General features: G+C 32.4%; 1 protein-coding gene and 1 long non-coding RNA gene across 4 annotated transcripts; one reads left to right on the forward strand and one right to left on the reverse strand.

Annotated features, from left to right (window-relative positions):
• The first annotated feature begins 1,094 nt into the window (after positions 1–1,094).
• LOC107423494 (pentatricopeptide repeat-containing protein At2g22410, mitochondrial) lies at positions 1,095–5,655 on the forward strand. 2 transcript variants are annotated; one of them, XM_025075409.3, is made up of 2 exons: positions 1,095–3,488; positions 5,013–5,655. In XM_025075409.3, exon 1 carries the CDS (start codon positions 1,195–1,197, stop codon positions 3,025–3,027), a length of 1,833 nt encoding a protein of 610 aa, XP_024931177.2. In that variant the 5' UTR covers positions 1,095–1,194; the 3' UTR covers positions 3,028–3,488; positions 5,013–5,655. The 2 variants fall into 2 exon arrangements, with proteins under 2 accessions (XP_024931177.2, XP_060671984.1); XM_060816001.1 differs by lacking the exon at positions 5,013–5,655 and adding an exon at positions 4,148–4,396.
• A 2,294-nt stretch (positions 5,656–7,949) lies between these two features.
• LOC107423499 (uncharacterized) lies at positions 7,950–9,439 on the reverse strand. 2 transcript variants are annotated; one of them, XR_009638448.1, is made up of 3 exons: positions 9,284–9,434; positions 8,646–8,773; positions 7,950–8,225 (listed from the first exon to the last, which is right to left on the reverse strand). It is a non-coding gene; the product is annotated as an uncharacterized LOC107423499 (long non-coding RNA). The 2 variants fall into 2 exon arrangements; XR_001581962.4 differs by lacking the exon at positions 7,950–8,225 and having other exon boundaries at positions 8,536–8,773; positions 9,284–9,439.
• Between the last annotated feature and the right edge of the window lie 15,099 nt (positions 9,440–24,538).

Here is a 24,538-nt window from a genome sequence, read left to right on the forward strand (position 1 = left end):
TTAAACTAAATCAATAAATATATAAAAATATGAATAATACTAAGCAAACATATAATCTGTCTTAAAAAAGTTGCTTCTATTTTTTTTCTGCTACCGTTTTTCTACTGGCTGAAAATTAGCTGAAACTGACGGAAAACTAGGGGAAAACTTGTGAGAACTAACAAATTGGAGGAAAATGTCAGAAGTTCATCTTTTTTGCTAATTTTCCTCCGATTTTACTGGTTTTCACGATTTTTCATTTCTACATAATTTTCCCTCCATTGTCACAACATTATCACCTAAGCATCTTTAAACTCAAATATAACAGTTCATAAACTAACACATGTTAAAAAAAAAAAAAATACAAAAGTGAGAAAATATGAGAATAAGAGAAAAAAAGAAAAAAAAAAAGTACCTGGCTTTAGCTTCAAAAATGAGAAAATACAAAAAAGAAAAAAAAAAAGAGTGAGAGCATATAAAATGTACGGGTTATTTGAGAAAAGAAGAAAAAAGAAAGGATAAGAGAAAAGATATTTCATAATTTTCAATTTAATCAAAAACATTTTTATCCATAATTGGCTAATTTTTTTAAAAAAAATTTACTATTTTTCAAAAATAAATTTATAATGCGGTTATTTTTCAAAAAAACCTCAGCTTCTAACCATTTTGCTCATTCATGGAGTTGTGTTTAGCACACACATATAAATATATATATATATATATATATATATTGTTTTTTCCCACTGAATATATACAAAATTTATGAGAATGTTTAAAAGTACAGTTTAGATTTTCTCATAATTGTTTTTCAATAATCAACACTTTCTTTTAAATAATAAACATAAATAGTTAAAAATTGTCATAACAAAAATTATTATATTGAAAAATTTTGGATCTTCGGATTAATCTTACAAATAAACTAACATTTATAGATTATCATACTTAACCAAATGAATAAATATGAACATTTATTTTTTAAAAAAATATGTGTGAACTTTTATTTTGCTAAATAAAAAAGAATGTGAACATTTATTACTTTACAAAATATGTTATTAAGTTTAATATTAAAAAAGTATGTGTTTTTGATATTATTAATACAAAAATTCTTTTACATCGCAGAAGTATATAGCGTTCAAGTCATTACCCAGAAAAAAAGTATATAGCATTCAAGCGTCTTTGGCGCTCTTCATTGCTCTCTCAACATGAAGCAAAGCAATGCGCAACCTCAACATCTCCATTATCGCATTGCTTGAATCCCACCTCAAAAATCGCCGCAATTTCCTTCAGATTCTCAGTTCTGCCATTGTTTCCGGCCACTTCTCCGCCGACCCTTTTGTGTCCAGCAAACTCCTCCTTCACTCTCTCTCCGACGCCGATGATGATGATGATGAAGCTGCTCTCGCATTCTCTAAGGCCCTTTTCTTTCACACACAGAACCCAAATATCTTCGCCTGGAATTTCATGTTCAAGGCCTATTCTCGGAGCTCTTCACCTCAAGAATCGCTCGCTCTTTACAATCTCATGCGACGCCGCGATTCTCCTTTGTTTCCCGACAACTATTCTTTCCCTTTCCTACTCAAAGCTTGTGGGCGTTGCTTGTTTCCTCAAAAGGGTCAAGAGCTTCATTGCTTGAGCTTCAAACTTGGATTTGAGCTCGATGTCTTCGTTCAGAATGGGCTCATTTCCATGTACTCTCTGTGTGGTCTCATGGAGGAAGCTCGAAGAGTTTTCAATTTGCTTCCGGTTTTTGTTCGCGACGTGGTGTCTTGGAATAGCGTCCTTTCTGGGTATTTACAGTGCGAGCGCAATGAGGATGCCTTGAAGGTGTTTGTGGAAATGATGGAGGATGGTTCGGTGCGGCCTGATCAGGTGACTTTTGTGGGTGTTCTGACTGCTTGTGCTAGGATTGGATTTCTTGATTTAGGGAGGAAAATCCATGGATTAGTTTTAGGAAGTGGACTGGAATTGGATGTCTTCTTGGGTTCATCTTTGATCGATATGTATGCTAAGTGCGGGAAGATGGAGGATGCGAGAAAAGTGTTCGACGGTATTTCTGACAGAAATGTGGTCTGTTGGACTTCCATGATAGTGGGTTATGCTCAGTCAGATTCATTCAAGGAGGCGATTGAATTGTTCAGAGAGATGCAATTACATGGGGTTGAAGCAGACGCGGCAACAGTTGCTAGTGTTATATCGGCATGTGGGAATTTGGGGGCATTGAGCCATGGTAGGTGGGTGCATAGCTATTCTGAAAGGTGGGGTTCTTTGATGAGCCTCTCAGTGAAGAATTCCTTGATTGATATGTACGCAAAATGTGGAGATATAGAAAGGGCTCTCCAGATTTTCCATGAATTGTCTAACAGAGATGTTATTTCTTGGACTGCTATGATTACTGGTCTAGCCCTGAATGGGGAGTCCAGCAGGGCTTTGCACTTGTTTTCACAAATGGCAATGTCAAGGGATGTCATGCCAAACGAGGTCACTTTTCTGGGAGTATTGTCGGCTTGTAGCCATGGTGGATTTGTAGAATTGGGTTTTGTCTATTTCAATGCCATGCCTCAAAGTTATAAGCTCACTCCTCGCATAGAACACTATGGTTGTATGGTTGATCTTCTTGGCCGTGCCAATCTATTAATTGAGGCTGAAAAGTTTATCAGGGAAATGCCAATTCAACCTGACACAGTTATATGGAGATCTCTGCTCTTTGCATGTAAGACGCACCAGAATATAGAATTGGCAGAGTTTGCTGCGAAGAAAATTGAGGAATTGAAACCAAGGAGATCGGGGGTGCACGTTTTGTTGTCAAATGTCTATGCTTCAGCATCAAGGTGGAAAGATGTGAATAAGTTGAGAAGATATATGGCTCTTCAGGGAACGCAAAAGCAACCTGGTTGCTCTTTTATAGAATTAGAGGGTCTTGTTCATGAATTCTTTGCTGCAGATTGTTCACATAGCCAAATTGATTCCATATATAAGACAGTTGATGGAATTAATAAAGTTATACGATTTGAAACATTAGACTTTGATATCTTAAATTGTCAGCAATAGTGAGAAGAACTTCAAAATTGAGTTCTTTTGGATCTTTACAATTACTAGATAATTGTTTTGGAACTAGTTTTGTTATCAATTAGATCTTACCTGAAATTGAAGGATGAAATAATTGTTAGTGGAACGTTGACTACAGAAAATCCCCGTGGAATGCAAGTGTCACAGACAGAAAATGGAATTATGATAACCCCAATGGAAACTATGGTCCAGGTCTCATGCTCATATGAGACAAGAACAATGTTTTGGAAATCCGGACAGTCACGGACTGGCTGCATATGTGTGTCTTGAATTGTCGAAGAGGCTGTGGTCTAAACCACTGGAGTTGAAGAGTATTAACAAAGTTTGGCTATGGACTTGGACTGCAGAAATTTGTCATATTGAGTGCTTAAGTGAGATTGGATCAGCTACCAGTTTGGGATTGTTGATGAAGAAACCACAATAAAGAATTTGATATACTAAAGGTATGCATAAAATTTTTCTTCTGTGGAATGGTTATTTAGTTTACAGACATAAAGAACAAAATGACTTACATTGGCCACTGTGATTAGTTTAGAAGTACATGCTTTAGGAGGTACCTAGTGTCAAAATACTTGAAAGAATCATATTTTTGCTCACCAAAGAAAATACAAATAGAGAAACAAATCTAGCAGGTGCCCTGCCTACTACTATTAGTCCAGAAACACTAACAACAACAAAAAAGTGATGGGGTGAGGGGTTATTCAACATTACTGGGATTCGTTTCTCTCTATCATTTACATTGAGCATTTGACATATGGTTAAAGCTTTAACAATAAAAATAAAGGGGAAAGTACGTAAGACTTTAGCGCTTGCTTGACCATGGGCTAAAAATTATATTATGATGTTAAATCTGAAATGGTAAAGTAAACTGAATAAAATAATTGCAGGATAAAAAGTAGAAATTGCAATGACCTTCAATAGATATTATATAAGCTGAAATTTGTACACTAAAAGTAGTAACAAAATTATATTTTAAATTATATTAAAATTGTACACTTTTGAAAGTAAAATATCTGACAGTATATTCTAGGAAAGAAAATCGCAATTATTGTTTTCAAAAAAGAACTTGTGAGTGAGTCTAGCTGTTATTTGTAAATTGAAGATGTATATGGAAAGAAGGAATGTTGAAAATGCAAGGAGTCCAATATAGCAATACCACAGGCCATGTAGTTGAGCTTCATCCAAAAAATGATGATCCTTTGCAAGGTACTTCCTGATGGAATTGCAATATTTGGAATATTTAGACCTCAATTTTTAAATTCATGTTGAAGATGAATATGTTAAATGACTCTTTTATGTATCTAATTTACAGTACTTGGACCTCAGTTCGGTATACCCTTATAGACTATGATTGCCTAGAAGTCATTAATGGGATAAATAGGTTATCCATCTTAAAGTTATTTAATTGTTTTCTTTTCTTACCACTGTCAACTACTGCTCCTTCCCTCATCAATGCTTCTGCAGTATCTCTTGTTATTTGGTTTTTCATCAAAACTATATTAGTGTTTCCACTTCTTCCACACTGTTTCAGAGGCTGCTTAAGTTTAATACCACCCCTGTCTCACTTGATCTCTCATCAAACAATTTATATAGTTTGATGCCTACTCTTTTGGAAATATGATTGTCCTTAAAGACCTCGATCTAAGTGATGTTCTTACTTCAAGGCATGATTCCCGGATGTAGAAGGCTAAGAAAGAAAGTTCCATAGCACGAATTCACATTAAAATTTAAAAAAAAAAAAAATGAAAATGAGAACTAAAATTGAAATAATACCTTTTTTTTCCTTTTTTTTTTTTTTTTTTTTTTTGTTCGTTGATGATGTTGTCATCTAATATATATATATATATATATATACACATATAGTTTAAACCTCCATCAAGAGTTATTATTATTTATTAACTTCTCACCTGTTCTGTTCGTGGTTGCTGTTTGTCCACTTACAACCTCTGTAATCTGGCTGTGTAAAGTGCCAACCACAAGAAGACCCAATCTTTTATTTTGTACAAGAAGAAGAAAGTATGCATGTCTCCAAGTACAGTTGAGAAATAAACCACCGAATATATGCATGTCTCCCAGTACAGTTGAGAAATAAACCACCGAATATTCCCCAAAATCAATAAAGACCCCATCCCCATTCCCAGATAACCGTCTCTTGAATTCATCTTCATCACCTTGAATTTGTTGAGTTTGACTGAGTGTGGCTTCAAGACAGTTTTGTGTAAGTGGAGAACAACAGAGTGCCTGATTCCTAATAAATGATATGGAACATCTTATGGTTTAAACAATGATATTAGGGAAAACAGAAAGGAAAAAAGATACTGTATAAGAATAGGGAAGATATTATTATTATTATTATTATTCTTTTTTTGGGGGTGACTGGGAAGATATTACTAATTGATCACACCATGTTTAGTGGTTGTCGCTTGTCTTGAACCTCCTTTGTAATCTTGCAGTTGAGAGTGCCAACATCAACAAGAGTCAGTCTTTTAATCTGAACAACGACAAGAAATATGCATGTCTAATATCACACGAATATTAACGCTCAGAAAATAATATTCTATAGCAAAATTATATTTATATATATATATATATATATATATTCTACCTTAACTAACCTTCTGGTTCATTCTTATTTCTTTGAGATTGACTGGAAAATAACTAAGTTCGCGGAATTGGACCTGGTTATTATTTTATACTTGAAATGTAAATGGATGGAGGGCTTTTAATAATGTACTGGTAATATATAATAATGAACTAATAAGAAAAATTGAAATTGTGCAAACAGTTTTAGAATATATTAGTATATATAATGATGCCAACTTTTCAATTTTAAGTTATCCTTAATTAAGAAATTCATAGTTTAATTTTTGTTATTTTTATTGTTTTTGGATTGAAATTTTCAATATATGTTTCATTAAAAAAAATGGAGGAAGGGATCACTTTTTGGATCAGATCGGGCCAGGCTGGGAACTTTTACATATGAGCCTGTTGATTAGGATCCAGAAGTCTACAATTGAGATACAAAAGCCGAAAAAAGTTATTTTAACGATCAAGATCAATTTTCGGTGTCAAATTACAAAGACGTCCTTGAATCTGTCCTGCTTATTTTATTTTCAAGTTCTTTTTCTTATAAATTTTAGCAACCATTTTTTCAATTAGTTACAACAGTTTCTAAGATATTTTGGCTTCTGTTGTAATTTTGTCCCTGTCGTTTTTCTTCTCCTTTTTTTTTTTTTTAAATGTTAAATCTATTATATTGTTATGCTTTTTATGTATTTATTTATTTTTGATAAAATATTGTCATGCTTTGGACAGCCTAGTCTAGTTTTATAATTGATAGCCTATGTAAATAGTAATTGTTTAAATCAAAATCAAAACCATTTTAGGTAAGGGAATTGACAACAAAATGAAATTAAATAGATTTACAATCAAATCTCCCATCAAATACAAACAATCAAAGAAAGTTAATCCTCTGTTCCGTCAATAGTCTCACATCAATTTCTTGGAAGTTGGAACCAAATAAAAAATGATCTTTTTCTTAGTCGTCAGCAAATCGGTAGCTAAGCCTACTTCCAAACTAAACTGCCCTTTGTCAAAGGGCAATGTACGATCATATAGAAGCCAAATGCCACACTTATGATCAAAATGGTTAATTATATATGGATTGCTTAAAATTATACTTATTAATTTAGTTGCACTTTGATACATATAAGGATTTTGCAATTTAGTTCTTCAATTTTCAAAAGTACTAGTTTAAATTTTTAACTTTTTAAATTTATCACATATTGATCAAACTCATAATTAAACCAAACAAATTAATAACAGTTTCATTCAAGAACTGAAAGCTATAATGGATTGGAAATAGTCAAGTGATGAGGAAAGAAATTAGAGTATTTATTATGGATGAAACTACTACCAATTAGTTTGAACAAACTGAGAATTGTATTAATATGTGAAATTGAAAAAATTGAAAGCCTAAATTGTTATTTTTTAAAGTTAAAAGGCGTAATTTGCAAAATTCTGAAGGTCAATGGTATCAAAGTGCAAATTAACCATTAATTCTATTAGCAAATTATTCAAATCCGCCAAAGTAATGAATATATATTTGATAGTTTTGATACAGTAAAGATGTAATAAAAACCTTATAGTAAGAATAATCTATATGATAAGACCATACTATTTAAATATTATTTTTTATAATAATACTTAATAAAGGGAAGTAACAACTCTGTTAGATATGTATAAGAGCCACTTAAATTGTTATAAAAAGTTAATTGGATTTTTTAAAAATTTGATTGATAAATATTTTTTCAATGTGGCAATCAAAATGGATGATATACTTCTCACATAAGATCTCATTATTGTAAGGTCCTTAAAGTGTCTTTGCTATATCAAAATTCATATAGACATTGCATATTTAAATTGAGCAAATTTCATTTACACCCCTTAAATTTTGGCATAATGTCATTAGACCTCATGTTTTTGAAAAATTATCATTTATCTCCTTTTAGTTTTATAAATATATCAAAAAAGATTTATCTATTAGATTTTATTAATAAATTTTAACCAGTAAATATCAAAATTTTATTTTTACATTATTATTCATTCAATCATAAAGTACTGATTTTTAATTTTTTTTTTATCTTTAATTGTTAAAATTAATTGATAAAAATTGAAAGATGGATATATTTTAATAAATATAAAAAAACTAAAAGAAGTTAACAATAAATTTTCAAAAACATGAGTTCTAAGTGGCATTATGGCAAAATCTAAAAAATATAAATAAAATTTTGCCAAATTTAAATTTATCATAAAATAAAAGTCCGCAAAGTACTATATATATAATTCTCTTAAATAATTAAATTCTTGTATTAAAATGTATCTGTTTAGCCATTAATTTATGAGGAAATAAATTTAAGGGTACCTTTTATTGCATGCTAAAAATATAATTAAAATTATTACAAACAAAATGTTGATGTAAACTTTGATTTCTATGAAAACAATCTCTATAGCCAGCAAGCAGAATCGCCAAAAGTTTATTGTAAATTACTTAAATCAAGTACTGCTACACGGAATAAGCCAAGTCAAGGTTTTGAATCAGGGCTTTCGCTATTACCACATTAGTACAGACCTGACTTCGTCACCCGAAGAAAGAAGTGTTGTGGGGATTATCATTGGATCTGATGAGACATGACGAAAGAGTAAAACTAAAGTCTGCAAGTTATTTGTTAAATCAATAATAATGAAGATTACCAAACTATTGGCCAAAATTATATACGAAATGATATAATATTTAATTATTATTTTTTTTTTTTTACTTATCTATTTTGATGCAAAAATTCATATGATAAAATATTATATGTTTCGTTATTTTATTAATTCATATTTAATTATATTTATTTTTTTAAAAATTTATTTATTAATATTTAAATTATATTAATATGTTAACTAATTAAATAATAATACATATAGATAGATATTTCAACAAAATAGATAATAACTCTAATATTATTATTATTATTATTTATTACTAACATACACAAGGGTTTTCATGGAAATTTAAACTTCAAATTTGAACATTTATTTTTGAAGGGTTTTACCATTAAACTGAAATTATGGATAAATTGACGACTCTACTATTAAGGATTATGATTGATTTGACTGCCTCTTTGGGGAGATGGAGGTGCAGGTGTCCTGGAATGATCTCCAAGTTTCCTTATCTTTAAATCTGCATTACAATAATTAAAGTTAGTGCAACTTGACAATTTTCATCCCATATATAGGATGTTGCAGCGAGTTTCACATTCAAAAATTAAATGCAAAGTCTCGTATCATAAATAAGACTTCAAAGCAGGATTTACATAAGAACCTTAAAGATAGAACTTTTCTCTTAAAATTTAAAATTGAACTTAATTGTATATAATTTTTTTAAGATATTAAAAAAAAAAGAATTTATTTAACTATATATACTAGGAAAATAATTTTAAGGCAAAATTGTTTCCTTAAATAATATTTTAGGAAAGAAGCCAGAAGATAAATATTAATTAATTGATTCAAGACAGAAACTTTAGTTTCCTTTCTTTTTTTTCTTTTTTCTTTGTTTTTGTTTTTGTGATTGTTTCTCTTCCTAATCAATTAATGTTGATTACCACTAAGGGTTTTTGCAAACTGAAATCGAATTCATAAAAGTACCTTCTCAATTCATCTCAAATTCATAAGCATAAAAAATTGTACAAACCTGCATAAACCAAATGATGATGGAAAGTGATGAGGAGGAGAATTAACATTAGATAACGAAAAGCATTAAAGATACCCATGCCTTCTCCTGCAAAAACAATCTTGCATATGATTTCTCTCCTTTTGTTTTCCCATTATATATAGGCAAAAAATAAGTATAAAATATATGCCATTTTGTTGAAAAATAAGTCATATAAATATATTAATTAATCAAAAGCAAGTCAAGTCATCGAAAGTAAAAGTGCCTTATAATTAATTATGAAATTGGGTTTTAATTAGTGGTGGACTAAGTCATACATGTATGTCCATTCCAACGTTGATCGACTTTTTTTACATCTATTTAAGAAAGTCACAATTATTGACTTTAGCTTGTTTGTTTTGCGTCTATTGAGTTGATATTTAACTAATCTATTTTGAAAATTGAATAATAAAATATCTTAATAGTTGCAAAATATATACAATTTTTTTTTCTTTTATTGTTGAATTAAAAAAAAAAAAAGAAGATATTTAAATCCATGATCGTTGTGGGTGGGCCGTGTCTTTGGAGTTGCTTTCGAATATCTACTTTTGAATTATGGTAGAATTTTTCATTAAATTTAGTGTTTGGTAAATTTATAGATTTTAGATTATTGAATAAATTAATGTCTCCAAAAGCTATAATATAAGAGGTATCTAGGGTAACTTTTCATATTCTCCTTCTAATATAATAAAATTAAAATTAAAATTACTATTATATTCTTTAACAAATAATAAAATTTATTTGTATATATTTAAATCTAGTAATAATTAATATATACAAAGAAATAATCATTTATATCTATTTTAATAATTATATACAATTAAAATAATTAAGAAGATTTTTATTAAATAATTAAATTTTAATTTTATAACTTTTAACAATTTTAAATAATAATTTATCAAATGTTGATCAAATTATCAGAAAAACTAATTGTTACTGTAACAAAAACTTTCTATTGTTTATTTTGTAATCTACCACAATTCCAGACTAAACTCATATGTCATATTTAATAACATTAATGGTTGTCATTACAAGTACTTGAGAGGGTTATAAATGGTAACTCATTATCATTTTTCTTTTCCTTAATAGGAGAGGATTTTATAACCATAAGAACAAAACCATTATTATATTTTAAAACAAAACTATTGTGGTTGTTAACGTGTCAAAATCGTTCCTTCTCGTTAGTCTTCTTTTTATATTGATCTCTTGATCATGTGAATTTCTGTTTGTTCCCATTAATTCAATTTTTCTCGTTTGTCTTATATGAGCCCCTTGGCTCATAAACTCCTTTTCCTTTCAAAAGATGCCTGTCCAGCCCTTAAGCTACCCTTTTATCTTACAGAAGGCGCCCTTTTTTTTTTTTTTTCCTTTGATTAAAATGTTTTGTTACAGAACATTTTTATATAAAATTACAAAAGGATCCTTTGATATTTTCTCCATGCCTTTCAAAAATTTAAATATTTTTTATTTTATTTTATTCCTAGCGATTGACTCCTTTCCATCAATCATCAACATTACAGATGAAGGAAACAATGGTCGGCCACGAACGAATACCAACTGTTTGGAGCCAGATATTAATTTTTTAATTAATATTTTAGTTTATTAAAATATTATTTTTTAAAAGATTAATTTATTGACAATAGTTTTTGACTGAAGATGAAAAAAAACATAACTTTCATGTGTATAAATTAGGATTTTAAAATCTCATATCGAAATTATATAAAGTAATTCGAAATTTTCTACATATATAAATAAAAACTTCATTGGCTTTGAGGACCAGATCCTACACACTTCTACATACAACTACAAGATGCTAGACAATTTAGTTTATTCTTTTCTTAGAATTTACTTCAATTAATCTATTGTCTTAGTTTTATTTTTTTTAGTTGAAATTTTATTTTTTAAAATCCTTTAATCATTAAGGTAATTGGATCTTATAGATTATTTTTGTTCTCCAATAATTTATATAACTGTTTGAGGAGTTTGATTCAATTGGGACATATTTTTTTCTTTCTTTGAATTGTTACACGTTTAAAATAGCACGTCCACATATTTAGGAGATGACAGATTGTGAGAAAGTTATCCAATATTATTTCAACATATCTTTTTGGCATGTCCAGTGGGATCCAAGATTTCAACTGAAGAAAATAGTTTAGACTCTATCAATGTCTCAGGAGTCCGACATATGTGACAACAATAAAGAGGAAGGAGGTAGCAAGTCTCTCGACTCGACCGAGATGTCTACATAGGAGTTGATCTGTAAGCTATTTCGAGATCTGAAGGAGGGTCAACAGAAAATGGAAGAGTTTCAGGTGATCCAACAACGAATGATGAAAGGCATTATGAATTTGTTGCGTCAATAATTATAGGTTACTTAATCCTCGCTGAATGGCACAAAGCCGTTTATTAGCCAAGAAGAATAGGTGTAGGCCTTTTCGGCCATGCTTGAAGGTAACACGTCAAGGATTAATGCATCAATTGTTCCGGCAAGAACGAATGGAAATGAAGGAAGGATCGTAAAGCCAGAACGACAACCTTATATTCACCAACCAGTTCGGAACCTAATTCATGGTGGATGACCAATTGAGAATCAAGGCCAAAATATCAAAAATAGCCGAGAAGAGCATAATGTACAGGCCCCTAAGATTGTACCTCATGCAATGCGGGTTTTTCAAGTTGCAACTTATGGCATGTAGGCCCCTCAGGTTGCAAATAATGTACATAGAGGAAGGATAGATTTTCAGCCCCATATTTTCCCACTTGTCCTAAATCAAGGTCATGGTAGGGGGCATGTTGAACAGTATAGCCAAAACTTTCCATATGGTTAAAATGAAGACCATCACTATCAGGTCGACTACCATTGTCTGGCATGGAGACACGAACATAATGTTCGGAACTAAATGAACAATGGCAAGAAGGTCTTATCCCGAGGCCATTCATCGGATAGAATTTCCAAGGAGATTTAGGTCTCATGAATTTACTTTGTTTTTGGATAAAGAGAATCAGTCCACTGTGGAGCATATAAGTGGCTTTACTATCCAGTGTAGAGAAGCTGCAACCAATGACCTTTTGAAGTTCCATTTGTTTGCTAACTCTTTGACAGGTTGAGGGATGCTTTTTGAGGGGGAAGGAAGAAAGCCAAGGGTAAAAATGAAAGGGCAGAAAGCAAAGAGTTTTTGTTTTGAATGCAACGGTTTGTAAAAAAGATGAAAATGTGCCTTAGTGGAATGGGATTGCACTTTGGATGAAGTGAAAAAAAAAAGATATTCACCTCATTTTCAACTTTTATTAAGGTTAGAATAAGTATAAAAGGGTAAAACAAAAACGACTGAAATGGGATGGATAGATTTCATTAAGGTCCTTCAAACATGGGTATTGGGTCAAATTTCCCTTGCTTTTAACACATACATTGCCCTCCCGATAGCAAAAAAACTGGATTTCAGACCCTTTTCTGACCCGACTGGTTCTACCATCTCCAGCCACCTCTTTTGGCCAAACCAGTCCTATTTTTTTCATCTTTTCATTCTTGACTAATACTCGATATCAATTTTGCTAATAGCAAATTTATAATAACTTCATTAAAAAAGCATAATTTAACATATATTTATCAAATTTTCATGTTTTAACCAATTTTCAAACTAAATAAATCGAATCAAAGTTTAAATTTATCACACAATACTCAGAAAATATTATGTTCCAACAAAATTTAAAGCACACTACATAAATTTCAAGTCTACAATATACACAGTAATAATACCCATACATATTTGTTTTTGCATATAACCTCATTAAAAAATAATAAATAGATAACACTTACCTAAGGGATGCTTTTTGTGCGAGAAGGAAGAAAAGCTGAGGGTAAAAATGAAGGGGAATAAAGCAAGGGGTTTTTTTATTGAATGGAACGGTTTGCAAGAAAGATGAAATGATGAGATAGTGGAATGGGATTGCACTTTGGACGAAGGGGAGCAAAAGGAAAAAAGGATATTCATGTCATTTTTAATTTTTATTAATGTTAGAATAGGTATATGAGGTTAAAACAAAAAAGATTGAAATCGAGTGGGTAGATTTCACTGTTGAAATGTGGTGATCTTGCCACAATGTGCAAGGTAGTTCGGTTACACTTGCACTCTTTATTTTGCAACATCAAAGACCAAACATTATTTATGTTTATCAATTTTATTTTATCTTGTAATGTTTAAGAACAATATCCTTTTTGTAATACCCTAAGCTCATTATCTAGCTTAAGGCCTTTTTTGTCTAGTTGTTGGAATTGTATTTCCAGCAACATAAGTCCACTTCCTTGGATGCCGTTTGAAGTAGGTTTTGTATTTGGACCTGAATTTTGGATATGATAAACTAGATATGCAGAGGAAGCATCAGAAAAAAGAATGGCCCAATTTGGAGCTGGGAAGGCTGAGTTAAGCCCAAAACAATCTGACCCTTGTGCAGTGTTGTTGCCCAGAAAACTGGGCAAAACTGCCTTGGGTTTGATTACTTTTGAATGGGTAAATGGAATTTTTTTTATCTGGTTTTTGGATAGAACATAGTTTAATATTGGAAAAGGCTTCCCTCCAATTTTCAAGTCAAATGGAGCTGGTTTTCAAATTCAAATGCCTTAGACAAGCTGAACTGCCCATTAAAGAAGGTTTCTTGCATGCCCAGCACATTGATTAGAGTTAGTTGAGGTAGTTTGGCTTGGTTGGTTACTTTTAATGCTTTTGTATTTATTGCTCAATATGGCAGCATGCCTTATTGTCTTTTTGATGTATTTAAAAGTATGAAAATTGTAATGAAAAATGTTGAGAAAGAAAATATTCAAAAACAGATTTTGAAAAACAACATTTTTGGTTCTCTTTCTCTCATCTACTACATTTTGGTTTCTTCTTCTTCCCAAAAGCTAACAACCTTCTCAAGAACCCTAAACCTCCATTAAAACCAGAAACAAAACCTAAACAAACCAAAAAAAAAAAAAAAACAAAATCAAGAACCAAGAACCAAGAACCAACAACAATCATTCTTGACTAACACCTTGAATGATTGTGCTCTAGGGTACAACAACATAAACCTACACCAAATTCCATCATGGTATCAGAGCATAGTGTAATTTCTTAGGACCTTGTGAGCTTTCAACCTAGACCATTTTATTTGTGAGAGGATCCCCCACCTAAAGCCTTCCAACCGAAACCAAAACCTCCCAAAAAGACTATTTGAAACTCACCAAAACACCACCACCCGAGAGCTTGTTCTTGTGTCCATTTTGCAAAACTTTTCAAAAACCATTTTTTCAAATGGCTTCACAATCCTTTGCTACCCCAACACCACCTAAGTTTGAAGGCCAAAACTATTCCATTTGGAGTATAAAAATGAAAGCCTACCTTCAAGCCTTTGGTTTATGGGAAGTCATAGAAGAAGGTTATGTAGTGGAGGAGTTGAGAGCTAATGCAACCCAAGCACAAAGAAATGCACATGAGGCCGAAGTTGCCAAGGGGTTCAAGGCCTTCACTGCCTTGCACTCCTCCATGAGTGATTCCATTTTTACAAGGATAATGTCATGCACAAGTGTTAGAGAGGTTTGGATAAAGCTTCAAGAGGAGTTCCATGGAAATACTAGAACTCGGCAAATGCAAGTTTTAAACCTAAGAAGAGAGTTTGAGACCTTGAAGATGAAGGAGAATGAGCTTGTCAAGGATTTCATGGAAAGGATGCTCAAAGTGGTAAATCAAATTCGGGTCCTTGGTGAGCAATTGACCGATCAAAGGGTAGTAGAGAAAGTATTGGTGAGCTTACCCGAAAGGTTTGAAGCTAAGATTTTCTCCCTTGAAGAATCTAGAAATCTTAGTGAAATAACCTTGAGTGAGCTCATCAATGCTCTTCAAGCAACCGAACAAAGGAGAGCCATTAGAAAGGAGGAGACCATAGAGAGTGCATTCTATGGTGGCCACGGCAACAAAAAGAAGAATAAAGGAAGGAAGAGCAACAATACTAACCAAACTGGTTTTACAACCAACAACAACACAAACAACAACAAAAATGGATGGAATCAACAACAACAACAACAAAGCCATCAAAACCGAGGAGGGCATCCACCTTGCCCTCATTGCAAGAAGCTTGGACATCCACCATCCAAGTGTTTTTGGAGGCCGGATGCATCTTGTGAAAGATGTGGAGAAAAAGGCCACATTGCCAAAGTATGCAAGCAAAGGAGACAACAAGCCACTATAGTTAATGAAGAAGCCGAGAACTTATTTGTGGCCACATGCCTTAAAGCCACAAGTAGTTGTCTTGGTTGGCTTGTGGATAGTGGTTGCTCACACCACATGAGTTTCCAAAAGGATGGCTTTGTGGAGCTTGACCGAAACTACAAAACCAAAGTGAAGATTGGTGATGGCCGGTTCATGAAAGTAGAAGGCAAAGGAGATGTGTGCTTGAACACCAAGGAAGGTACCAAAATTATAAAAGATGTGCTATATGTTCCTAGTTTATGTGAAAACTTGCTTAGTGTAGCACAATTGGTAGAAAGAGACTTTGCTTTAAATTTTGCAAAAGATGGATGTATCATATATGATGCTTGTGGTAATGAGCTGTTTAAAGTACCATTGAAGGACAAAAGCTATAGATTAGACCTAGTTAAGAATGAACAAGCCTTAAAAACCAAAGTGGAGTCCATTTCTCAACTTTGGCATAAAAGGCTTGGGCATTTTAGCTATGGTGCCATGAAAAACACCAATGCCATTGTGAAGGACATGCCAAAGATTGATGAAGATGCTGTTTGGGATTGGACAAAGGAGGAGCTTCTTGTCCATGAAGATAATGCTCGGTTGGATGATGGAGAAGAAGAAACCAATGACAATGACAATGAAGAAAGTGAAGATGATGAGGAGGATGCACTTGAGACCATTGGAGCCGAATTGGAGATTGGAGATGGTGTTAGAGGAGAAAGGCCATTGCTTGAAATATATGAAAGGTGCAATGTTGCCTTGAGTGATCCTATCAATGCTCAAGAAGCTATGCAAAAGAAAGAGTGGATGGAGGCCATGCAAACCGAAATGGATATGATAGAAAAGAATGAAACTTGGTCTTTGGTTTCTAAACCTAAAAACAAGAAACCAATTGGTGTAAAGTGGATATTTAGGACCAAGTTCAACCCGGATGGAACAATATGCAAGCACAAGGCAAGGCTTGTGGCAAAAGGCTATGCACAACAAGCGGGTGTAGATTATGGAGAAACGTTTGCACCGGTTGCAAGAATGGAGACCATAAGGCTCATCCTATCCATCTCGGCCTCAATGTCATGGAAGGTGTACCACCTTGATGTAAAGTCGGCTTTCTTGAATGGTGTGCTTCAAGAGGAGGTTTATGTCAAGCAACCCGAGGGTTTCATTGTTCAAGGACATGAGGACAAAGTCTACCATCTACACAAGGCACTTTACGGGTTAAAGCAAGCACCTAGGGTTTGGTATGGCAAGATTGATGGTTACTTGACCTACCAAGGCTTTAGGAGGAGTACAAATGAGCCAACACTATACATAAGGAATGAAGAAGGCATGATTGTTATCTCACTCTATGTGGATGATTTGTTGGTCACGGGTGAAAATGAAAAGAATGTGGAAGTTTTGAAAAATGAACTTGAAAAGGAGTTTGACATGTCAAGCCTTGGTGAAATGAATTACTTCCTTGGAGTGGAAGTGATGCAATGCTCTAGGGGTATTTTCATATCTCAAGAGAAATACATCAAAGATCTTTTGAAAAAGTTCAACCTTGATGAATGCAAGCCAATTTCAACATCAATGAGCTAAGGAGACAAATACAAGAAGGAGGATGGCACACTAAAGGTAAACCCGACCCTATATAAAAGCATGATAGGAAGTTTGCTCTATGTATGTTCATCAAGACCGGATATTATGCATGCCACATGTGTTTTGTCTAAATATATGCAAGCACCATCCCAAAACCATTTTGTAGGTGACAAAAGAATTCTTAGATACTTAAAAGGAACACAAGACTTTGGAGTTTGGTATGATAGGCAAAATGTGATGAGATTAAGGGCCTACTTGGATAGTGATTGGGCTGGATGCTTGGATGATATGAAGAGCATTTCGGGGTATCTTTTCTCACTTGGTAGTGGACCATTCTCATGGAATGCAAATAAGCAAGCAACAACCGCTCAAAGCACCGCCGAAGCCGAGTACATTGCTTGCTCTTCATGTGCAAATCAATGCATTTGGCTTAGAAAATTATTGGAGGACCTTGGTTATCCTCAAGAGGATTCAACCATCATCAAATGTGACAACACTTCAGCCATATCAATAGCCAAGAACCCCGTTCAACATGGAAGGACAAAACACATACCGGTGAAGTATCACTCTTTGAGGGAGTTTGAAGAAAATGGAGAAGTAAGCTTGGAATATATCAAGACCGAAGATAACCTTGCAAATTTCTTCACCAAGCCACTTCCAAAAGCAATATTTGAGACCTTGAGGAAGCTTCTAAATATTTCAAACAAGAACACCAAGGAGGAGTGTTGAAATGTGGTGATCTTGCCACAATGTGCAAGGTAGTTCGGTTACACTTGCACTCTTTGTTTTGCAACATCAAAGACCAAACATTATTTATGTTTATCAATTTTATTTTATCTTGTAATGTTTAAGAACAATATCCTTTTTGTAATACCCTAAGCTCATTATCTAGCTTAAGGCCTTTTTTGTCTAGTTGCTGGAATTGTATTTCCAGCAACATAAGTCCACTTCCTTGGATACCGTTTAAAGTAGGTTTGGTATTTGGACCTGAATTTTGGATATGATAAACTAGATATGCAGAGGAAGCAGCAGCAAAATGAATGGCCCAATTTGGAGCTGGGAAGGCTGAGTTAAGCCCAAAACAATCTGACCCTTGTGCAGTGTTGTTGCCCAGAAAACTGGGCAAAACTGCCTTGGGTTTGATTACTTTTGAATGGGTAATGGAATTTGTTTTATCTGGTTTTTGGATAGAACATAGTTTAATATTGAAAAAGGCTTCCCTCCAATTTTCAAGTCAAATGGAGCTGGTTTTCAAATTCAAATGCCTTAGACAAGCTGAACTGCCCATTAAAGAAGGTTTCTTGCATGCCCAGCACATTAATTAGAGTTAGTTGAGGTAGTTTGGCTTGGTTGGTTAATTTTAATGCTTTTGTATTTATTGCTCAATATGGCAGCATGCCTTATTGTCTTTTGGATGTATTTAAAAGTATGAAAATTGTAATGAAAAACGTTGAGAAAGAAAATATTCAAAAACAGATTTTGAAAAACAACATTTTTGGCTCTCTTTCTCTCATCTACTACATTTTGGTTTCTTCTTCTTCCCAAAAGCTAACAACCTTCTCAAGAACCCTAAACCTCCATTAAAATCAGAAACAAAACCTAAACAAACCAAAAAAAAAAAAACAAAATCAAGAACCAAGAACCAAGAACCAACAACAATCATTCTTGACTAACACCTTGAATGATTGTGCTCTAGGGTACAACAACATAAACCTACACCAAATTCCATCATTCACTAAGGCCCTTCAAACATGAGTATTGAGCCAAATTTCCCTTTCTTTTAGCACATACATTGCCCTCGCAATCCCAGAAAAACTGCATTTCGAACCCCTTTTCCGACGCGACAGGATCTACCATCTTTAGCCACCTTTTCTGGCCATATTAGTCTTATTTTTTTTTAGTCTCTTCATTTTCGACTGATATCCAATATCAATTTTGCCTAAAAGCACGTTTATAATAACTTCCATTAAAAAAACTCAATTTAACATTTATTTACAAAATTTTCAATTTTTATCTAGTTTTAAACAAAATAAATCGAATCAAAGTTCTAAATTTATTATGAATACTAAGAAAACGTTATATACTAGCTAAATTGAAAGCACATTATCTATACTTCAAACCTAAAATATGCACAATGATAACATCCATATGCATCTGTTTTTGAAATAGCCCAATTGAAAAAAAAAAAGAAAAAAAGATGATACTTACTTGAGGGATGCTTTTTGAGGGAGAAGGAAGAAAACCAAGGGTAAAAATGAGAGGGAAGGAAGCAAAGGGTTTTTTATTTGACCAGAACGGGTTGTAAGAAAGACGAAATGGTGAGATAGTGGAATGGGATTATACTCTGGACGAAGGAAAAAAAAAAAAAGGATGTTCATGTCATTTTCAATTTTTATTAAGGTTAGAATAGGTATACGAGGGTAAAACAAAAATGATTGAAATGAAAAGGGTTGATTACATTAAGGCCCTTCAAACATTGGTATTGGGTCAAATTACCCTTACTTTTAGCACATACATTGCCCTCCCAATTGCAGGAAAAAAGGGTTTCAGACCCGTTTTCCAAATCGATAGGATTTCCCACCTCTGTCCACCTTTTCCAACCAAACAAGTTGCCTTTTTTTTTGTCTCATCAATTCCGACTGATATCCGATATCAATTTCTACTAAAAGCTAGTTTATAATAACTTCCATTTAAAAAACTTGATTTAATATATATTTATCAAATTTGCAATTTTTAACGAGTTTTCAACCCAAATAAATCAAATCAAAGTCCAAAATTTATCACAACATACTTAAAAATGTTATATACAGCTAAATTTAAAGCACATTACCTAAAAATAAAATTTATAATATACACAGTAATAATATCTGCATGTATCTGTTTATGCAAATAACCTAATAAAAAAAGTAGATGATACTTACCTAAGGGATGCTTTTTGAGGGAGAAGGAAATAAGCCGATGGTTAAAAGAAGGGGCAGAAAACAAATGGTATTTGTTTTGAATGGAACGATTTGCAAGAAAGATGAAATGGTGCCTTAATGGAATGAGATTGCACTCTATATGAAGCGAAACCAAAAAAAAAAAAAAAAAAAAAAAAAAAGGATATATATTAAGGTTAGAATAGATATAAAAAGGTAAAACAAAAACAATTGAAATGAGTGGGTAGATTTCATTAAGACCCTTCAAACATGAGCATTGGTCCAAATTTCCCTTGCTTTTAGCATATATATTGCCCTCCCGATTGCAGGAAAATCGGATTTTAGACTCCTTTTCCGATCCGACCAAATCTACCACCTTTGGCCACCTTTTACGGCCAAACCGGTCCTATTTTTTTCATCTTTTCATTTCAGATTGATACCTGATATCAATTTCACCCAAAAGCAAGTTTATAACAACTCCCATTAAAAAAGCTTAATTTAACATATGTTTACCAAGTTTTCAATTTTTAACCCGTTTTCAACCTAAATAAATTAAATCAAAATCCTAAATTTATCACAAAATACTCAGAAAATGTTATATACCAGCTAAATTAAAAGTACAATACCTAAAAATCAAATCTACAGTAATAACATCCACACAAAAACCATTGAAATGGGGTGGATAGATTTCATTAAGGCCATTCAAACATGGCTATTGGGCCAAATTTTCCTTGCTTTTAGCACATACATTGCTCTCCCAATCGTAGGAAAATTGAGTTTTGGATCCGTTTTCCAACCGGATCGGATCTCCAGCCACCTTTTTCGGCCAAACTGATCCCTTTTTTTTCATCTCTTCATTTCCTATTGATATCAAATATCAATTTCTCATAAAATCTAGTTTATAATAGCTACCATTAAAGAAAATTGATTTAACTAATATTCACCAAATTTTCAATCTTTAACCAATTTTTATCCCAAATAAATTGAATCAAAGTTCTAGATTTGTCACAAAATACTTAGAAAATATTATATAGCAGCTAAATTGAAAGTACACTACCTAAAAATAAAATCTATAATATACATAGTAATGACATCCACACATTCTATTTTTACAAATAACTCGATGAAAAAAAAAAAAAAAGATGATACATACTTAAGGGATGCTTTTTAAAGGAGAAAGAAGAAAGCCGAGGGTAAAAATGAAAGGGAAGAAGGCAAAAAGTTTTTGTTCTGAATGGAACGATTTGCAAGAAAGATGAAATAGTGAGATAGTGGAATGGGATTGCACTCTGGATGAAGGAAAACAAAAAAATTAGGATATTCACGTCATTTTCAATTTTTATTAAGGCTAGAATAAGTATACGAGACAAAAAAAGATTGAAATAGAATGGATAGATTGCATTAATGCCTATCAAACATTAACGCCTTTGCTTTTAGCACATACATTGCCATCCTGATCATAGGAAAATCGGATTTTGGACCTGCTTTTCAACTTGACCAGATCTCCCACGTCGAGCCACCTTTTCTAGTAAGTCGGTCTTTTTTTTTTGTCTCTTCATTACTGGCTGATATCTGATATTCATTTCGCCTAAAAACAAGTTTATAATAACTTCCATTAAAAAGCGTAATTTAACATATATTTATCAAATTTTCAATTTTTAACCAATTTTCAACCCAAATAAATAAAATCAAATTCCTAAATTTCTCACAAAAAACTCAGAAAACATTATATACCAACTAAATTGAAAGCACACTACTTAAAAATCAAATCTAAAAGATACATAGTAATAATATCTACACGTATATATTTTTGCAAATAACCTAATTAAAAAAAATAAACAGATGATATTTATCTAAGGGATGCTTTTTAAGGGAAAAAGAAGAAAGACGAGGGTTAAAAATGAGAGGGAAGAAAGTAAATGGTTTTTCTTTTGAATGGAAGAGTTTGCAAGAAAGATGAAACAATACTTAGTGGAATGGGCTTGTACTTTGGATGAAAGAAAACAAAAAAGAAAAAAAAAAGAATATTCACCTCATTTTCAAATTTTATTATGAGGGTAAAACAAAAAAGAGTGAAATGCGGTGGGTAGATTTTATAAAGGCCCTTCAAATATAAGTATTGGGCCAAATTTTCCTTTATTTTAGGACATACATTGCCCTCCCGATCACAGAAAAACCGGGCCTTTGACCCATTTTTTGACACGACTGGATCTCCCACATCCAATGTCAATTTTGCCTAAAAGCAAGATTATAATAACTTCAAAAAAAAAGTTAATTTAACATATATTTACCAAATTTTCAATTTTTAGCTAGTTTCTAATACAAATAAATCAAATCAAAGTTTTAAATTTATCACAAAATACTTAGAAACTATCAGCTTAATTTAAAGCACACAACTTAAAATTCAAATCTATAATATATGTAGTAATAATATCCATACGTATCTGTTTTTCCAAATAACCCAGTTAAAAAAAATAAATAGATGATACTTACCTGAGGGAGACTATTTGAGGGAGAAGGATGAAAGTCGAGGGTAAAAATGAGAGGGAAGAAAACAAAGGGTTTTTTTTTACTTGAATGGAATGGTTTGCAAGAAAGATGAAACGGTGAGATAAGGGGAAAAGGAATTGTACTCTGGAAGCAGGGAAACCAAAAAAAAAAAAGAAAAAAATGATATTCACATCATTTTTTATTTTTATTAAGGTTAGAATAGGTATATGAATGTAAAACAAAAAAGATTGAAATGGGGTGGGTAGATTTCATTGATGCCCTTCAAACATGGATATTGGGCCAAATTTTTCTTGACTGGGTTTCAAACCCCTTTTTCGACCAGACTGGATCTCCCATTTTGGCCACCTTTTTCAACCAAATTGGTTTCATTTTTTTCGTCCCTTCTTTTCGATCTAATATCCAATATCCATTTTGTCCTAAAAGCTAGTTTATAATAACATCCATTAAAAAAACATATTTTAACATATATTTACCAAATTTTCAATTTTTAACCAGTTTCAACCCAAATAAATCAAATCAAAGTCCTAAATTTTTCACAAAATACTCATAAAATATTATATACCAGCTAAATTGAAAGCACACTACCTAAAAATCAAATCTACAAGATACACAGTAGTAATATTCACACGATATGTTTTTGCAAATAACCCAATGAAAAAAAAAAATAAACAGGTGATACTTATCTAATAGATGCTTTTTGAGGAAGAAGGAAGAAAGCTAAGGGTTAAAAATGAGAGGGAAGAAAGCAAATTTTTCTTTATTTATTTATTTTTTTTTAAATGGAAGAGTTTCCAAGAAAAATGAAATAGTGCCTTAAGGGAATGGGTTTGTACTCTGGATGAAAGGAAAAAAAAAAGTATATCCACATCATTCTCAAATTTTATTAAAGTTAGAATATGTATAAAGGGTAAAACAAAAAAGATTGAAATGGGATGGGTAGATTTCATAAAGGCCCATCAAATATGGGTATTGTGACAAATTTTTCCTAATTTTAGGACATACATTGCCCTCTCGATCATAGGAAAATGGGGTTTCAGATCCCTTTTTTTGACTCGACGGGATCTCCCACCTACGACCACCTTTTCCGGCTAAACCATTTCCTTTTTTTTTTGTCTCTTCATTTCCGAATGATATCAATTTCTCCTAAAAGCTAGTTTATAATAACTTTCATTAAAAAAAGTAAATTTAACCTATATTTACCAAGTTTTAAATTTTTAACTAGTTCTCAATCCAAACAAATCGAATCAAATTCCTAAATTTATCACAAAATACTCAGAAAATGTTATGTAACAGCTAAATTGAAAGCACACTACCTAAAATTCAAATCTACAATATACACAGTAATAATATCCACACACATATGCTTTTGTAAATAACCTAGTTAAAAAAATAAACAGATGATTGTTACCTGAGTGATGCATTTTTAGGGAGAATGAAGAAAGTCGAGGGTAAAAATGTGGGGGCAGAAAGCAAAGGGTTTTTGTGTTAAATGGAACGATTTGCAAGAAAGATGAAACGATGCCTTAGTGAAATGGGATTGCACTCTAGACAAAGTGGAAAAAAAAAAAAAAGGATATTTAAGTCATTTCAATTTTTATTAAGGTTAGAATAGGTGTAAGAAGGTAAAACAATACAATTGAAATGGGATAGGTAGATTTCATTAAGGCCCTTCAAATAAGGAAATTAGGCATTTGGCAAAATTTTCCTTGTTTTTAGCACACATATTTCCCTCCCAGTCGTAAAAAAGCTAAGTTTTCAACCCCTCTTTCAACCCGACCAAATCTACTATGTTTGGCCACATTTTCCAGACAACTGGTCCTATTTTTTTCCTCTTTTCATTTCCGACTGATATCCAATATCAATTTCGCCTAGAAGTAAGTTTATAATAAGTTCCATTAAAAAAGCGTAATTTAACATTTATTTACCAAATTTTCAATTTTTATCTAGTTTTCAACCCAAATAGATCGAATCAAAGTCCAAAATTTATCATAAAATACTTAGAAAACGTT

Source organism: Ziziphus jujuba, chromosome 3 (assembly GCF_031755915.1).
Source record: "Ziziphus jujuba cultivar Dongzao chromosome 3, ASM3175591v1".
Taxonomy (NCBI): Eukaryota; Viridiplantae; Streptophyta; class Magnoliopsida; order Rosales; family Rhamnaceae; genus Ziziphus; species Ziziphus jujuba.

Excerpts from the sequence above, each read along its gene's own strand:
- LOC107423494 (XM_025075409.3), top strand. The coding sequence starts at position 1,195 with ATGCGCAACCTCAACATCTCCATTATCGCATTGCTTGAATCCCACCTC.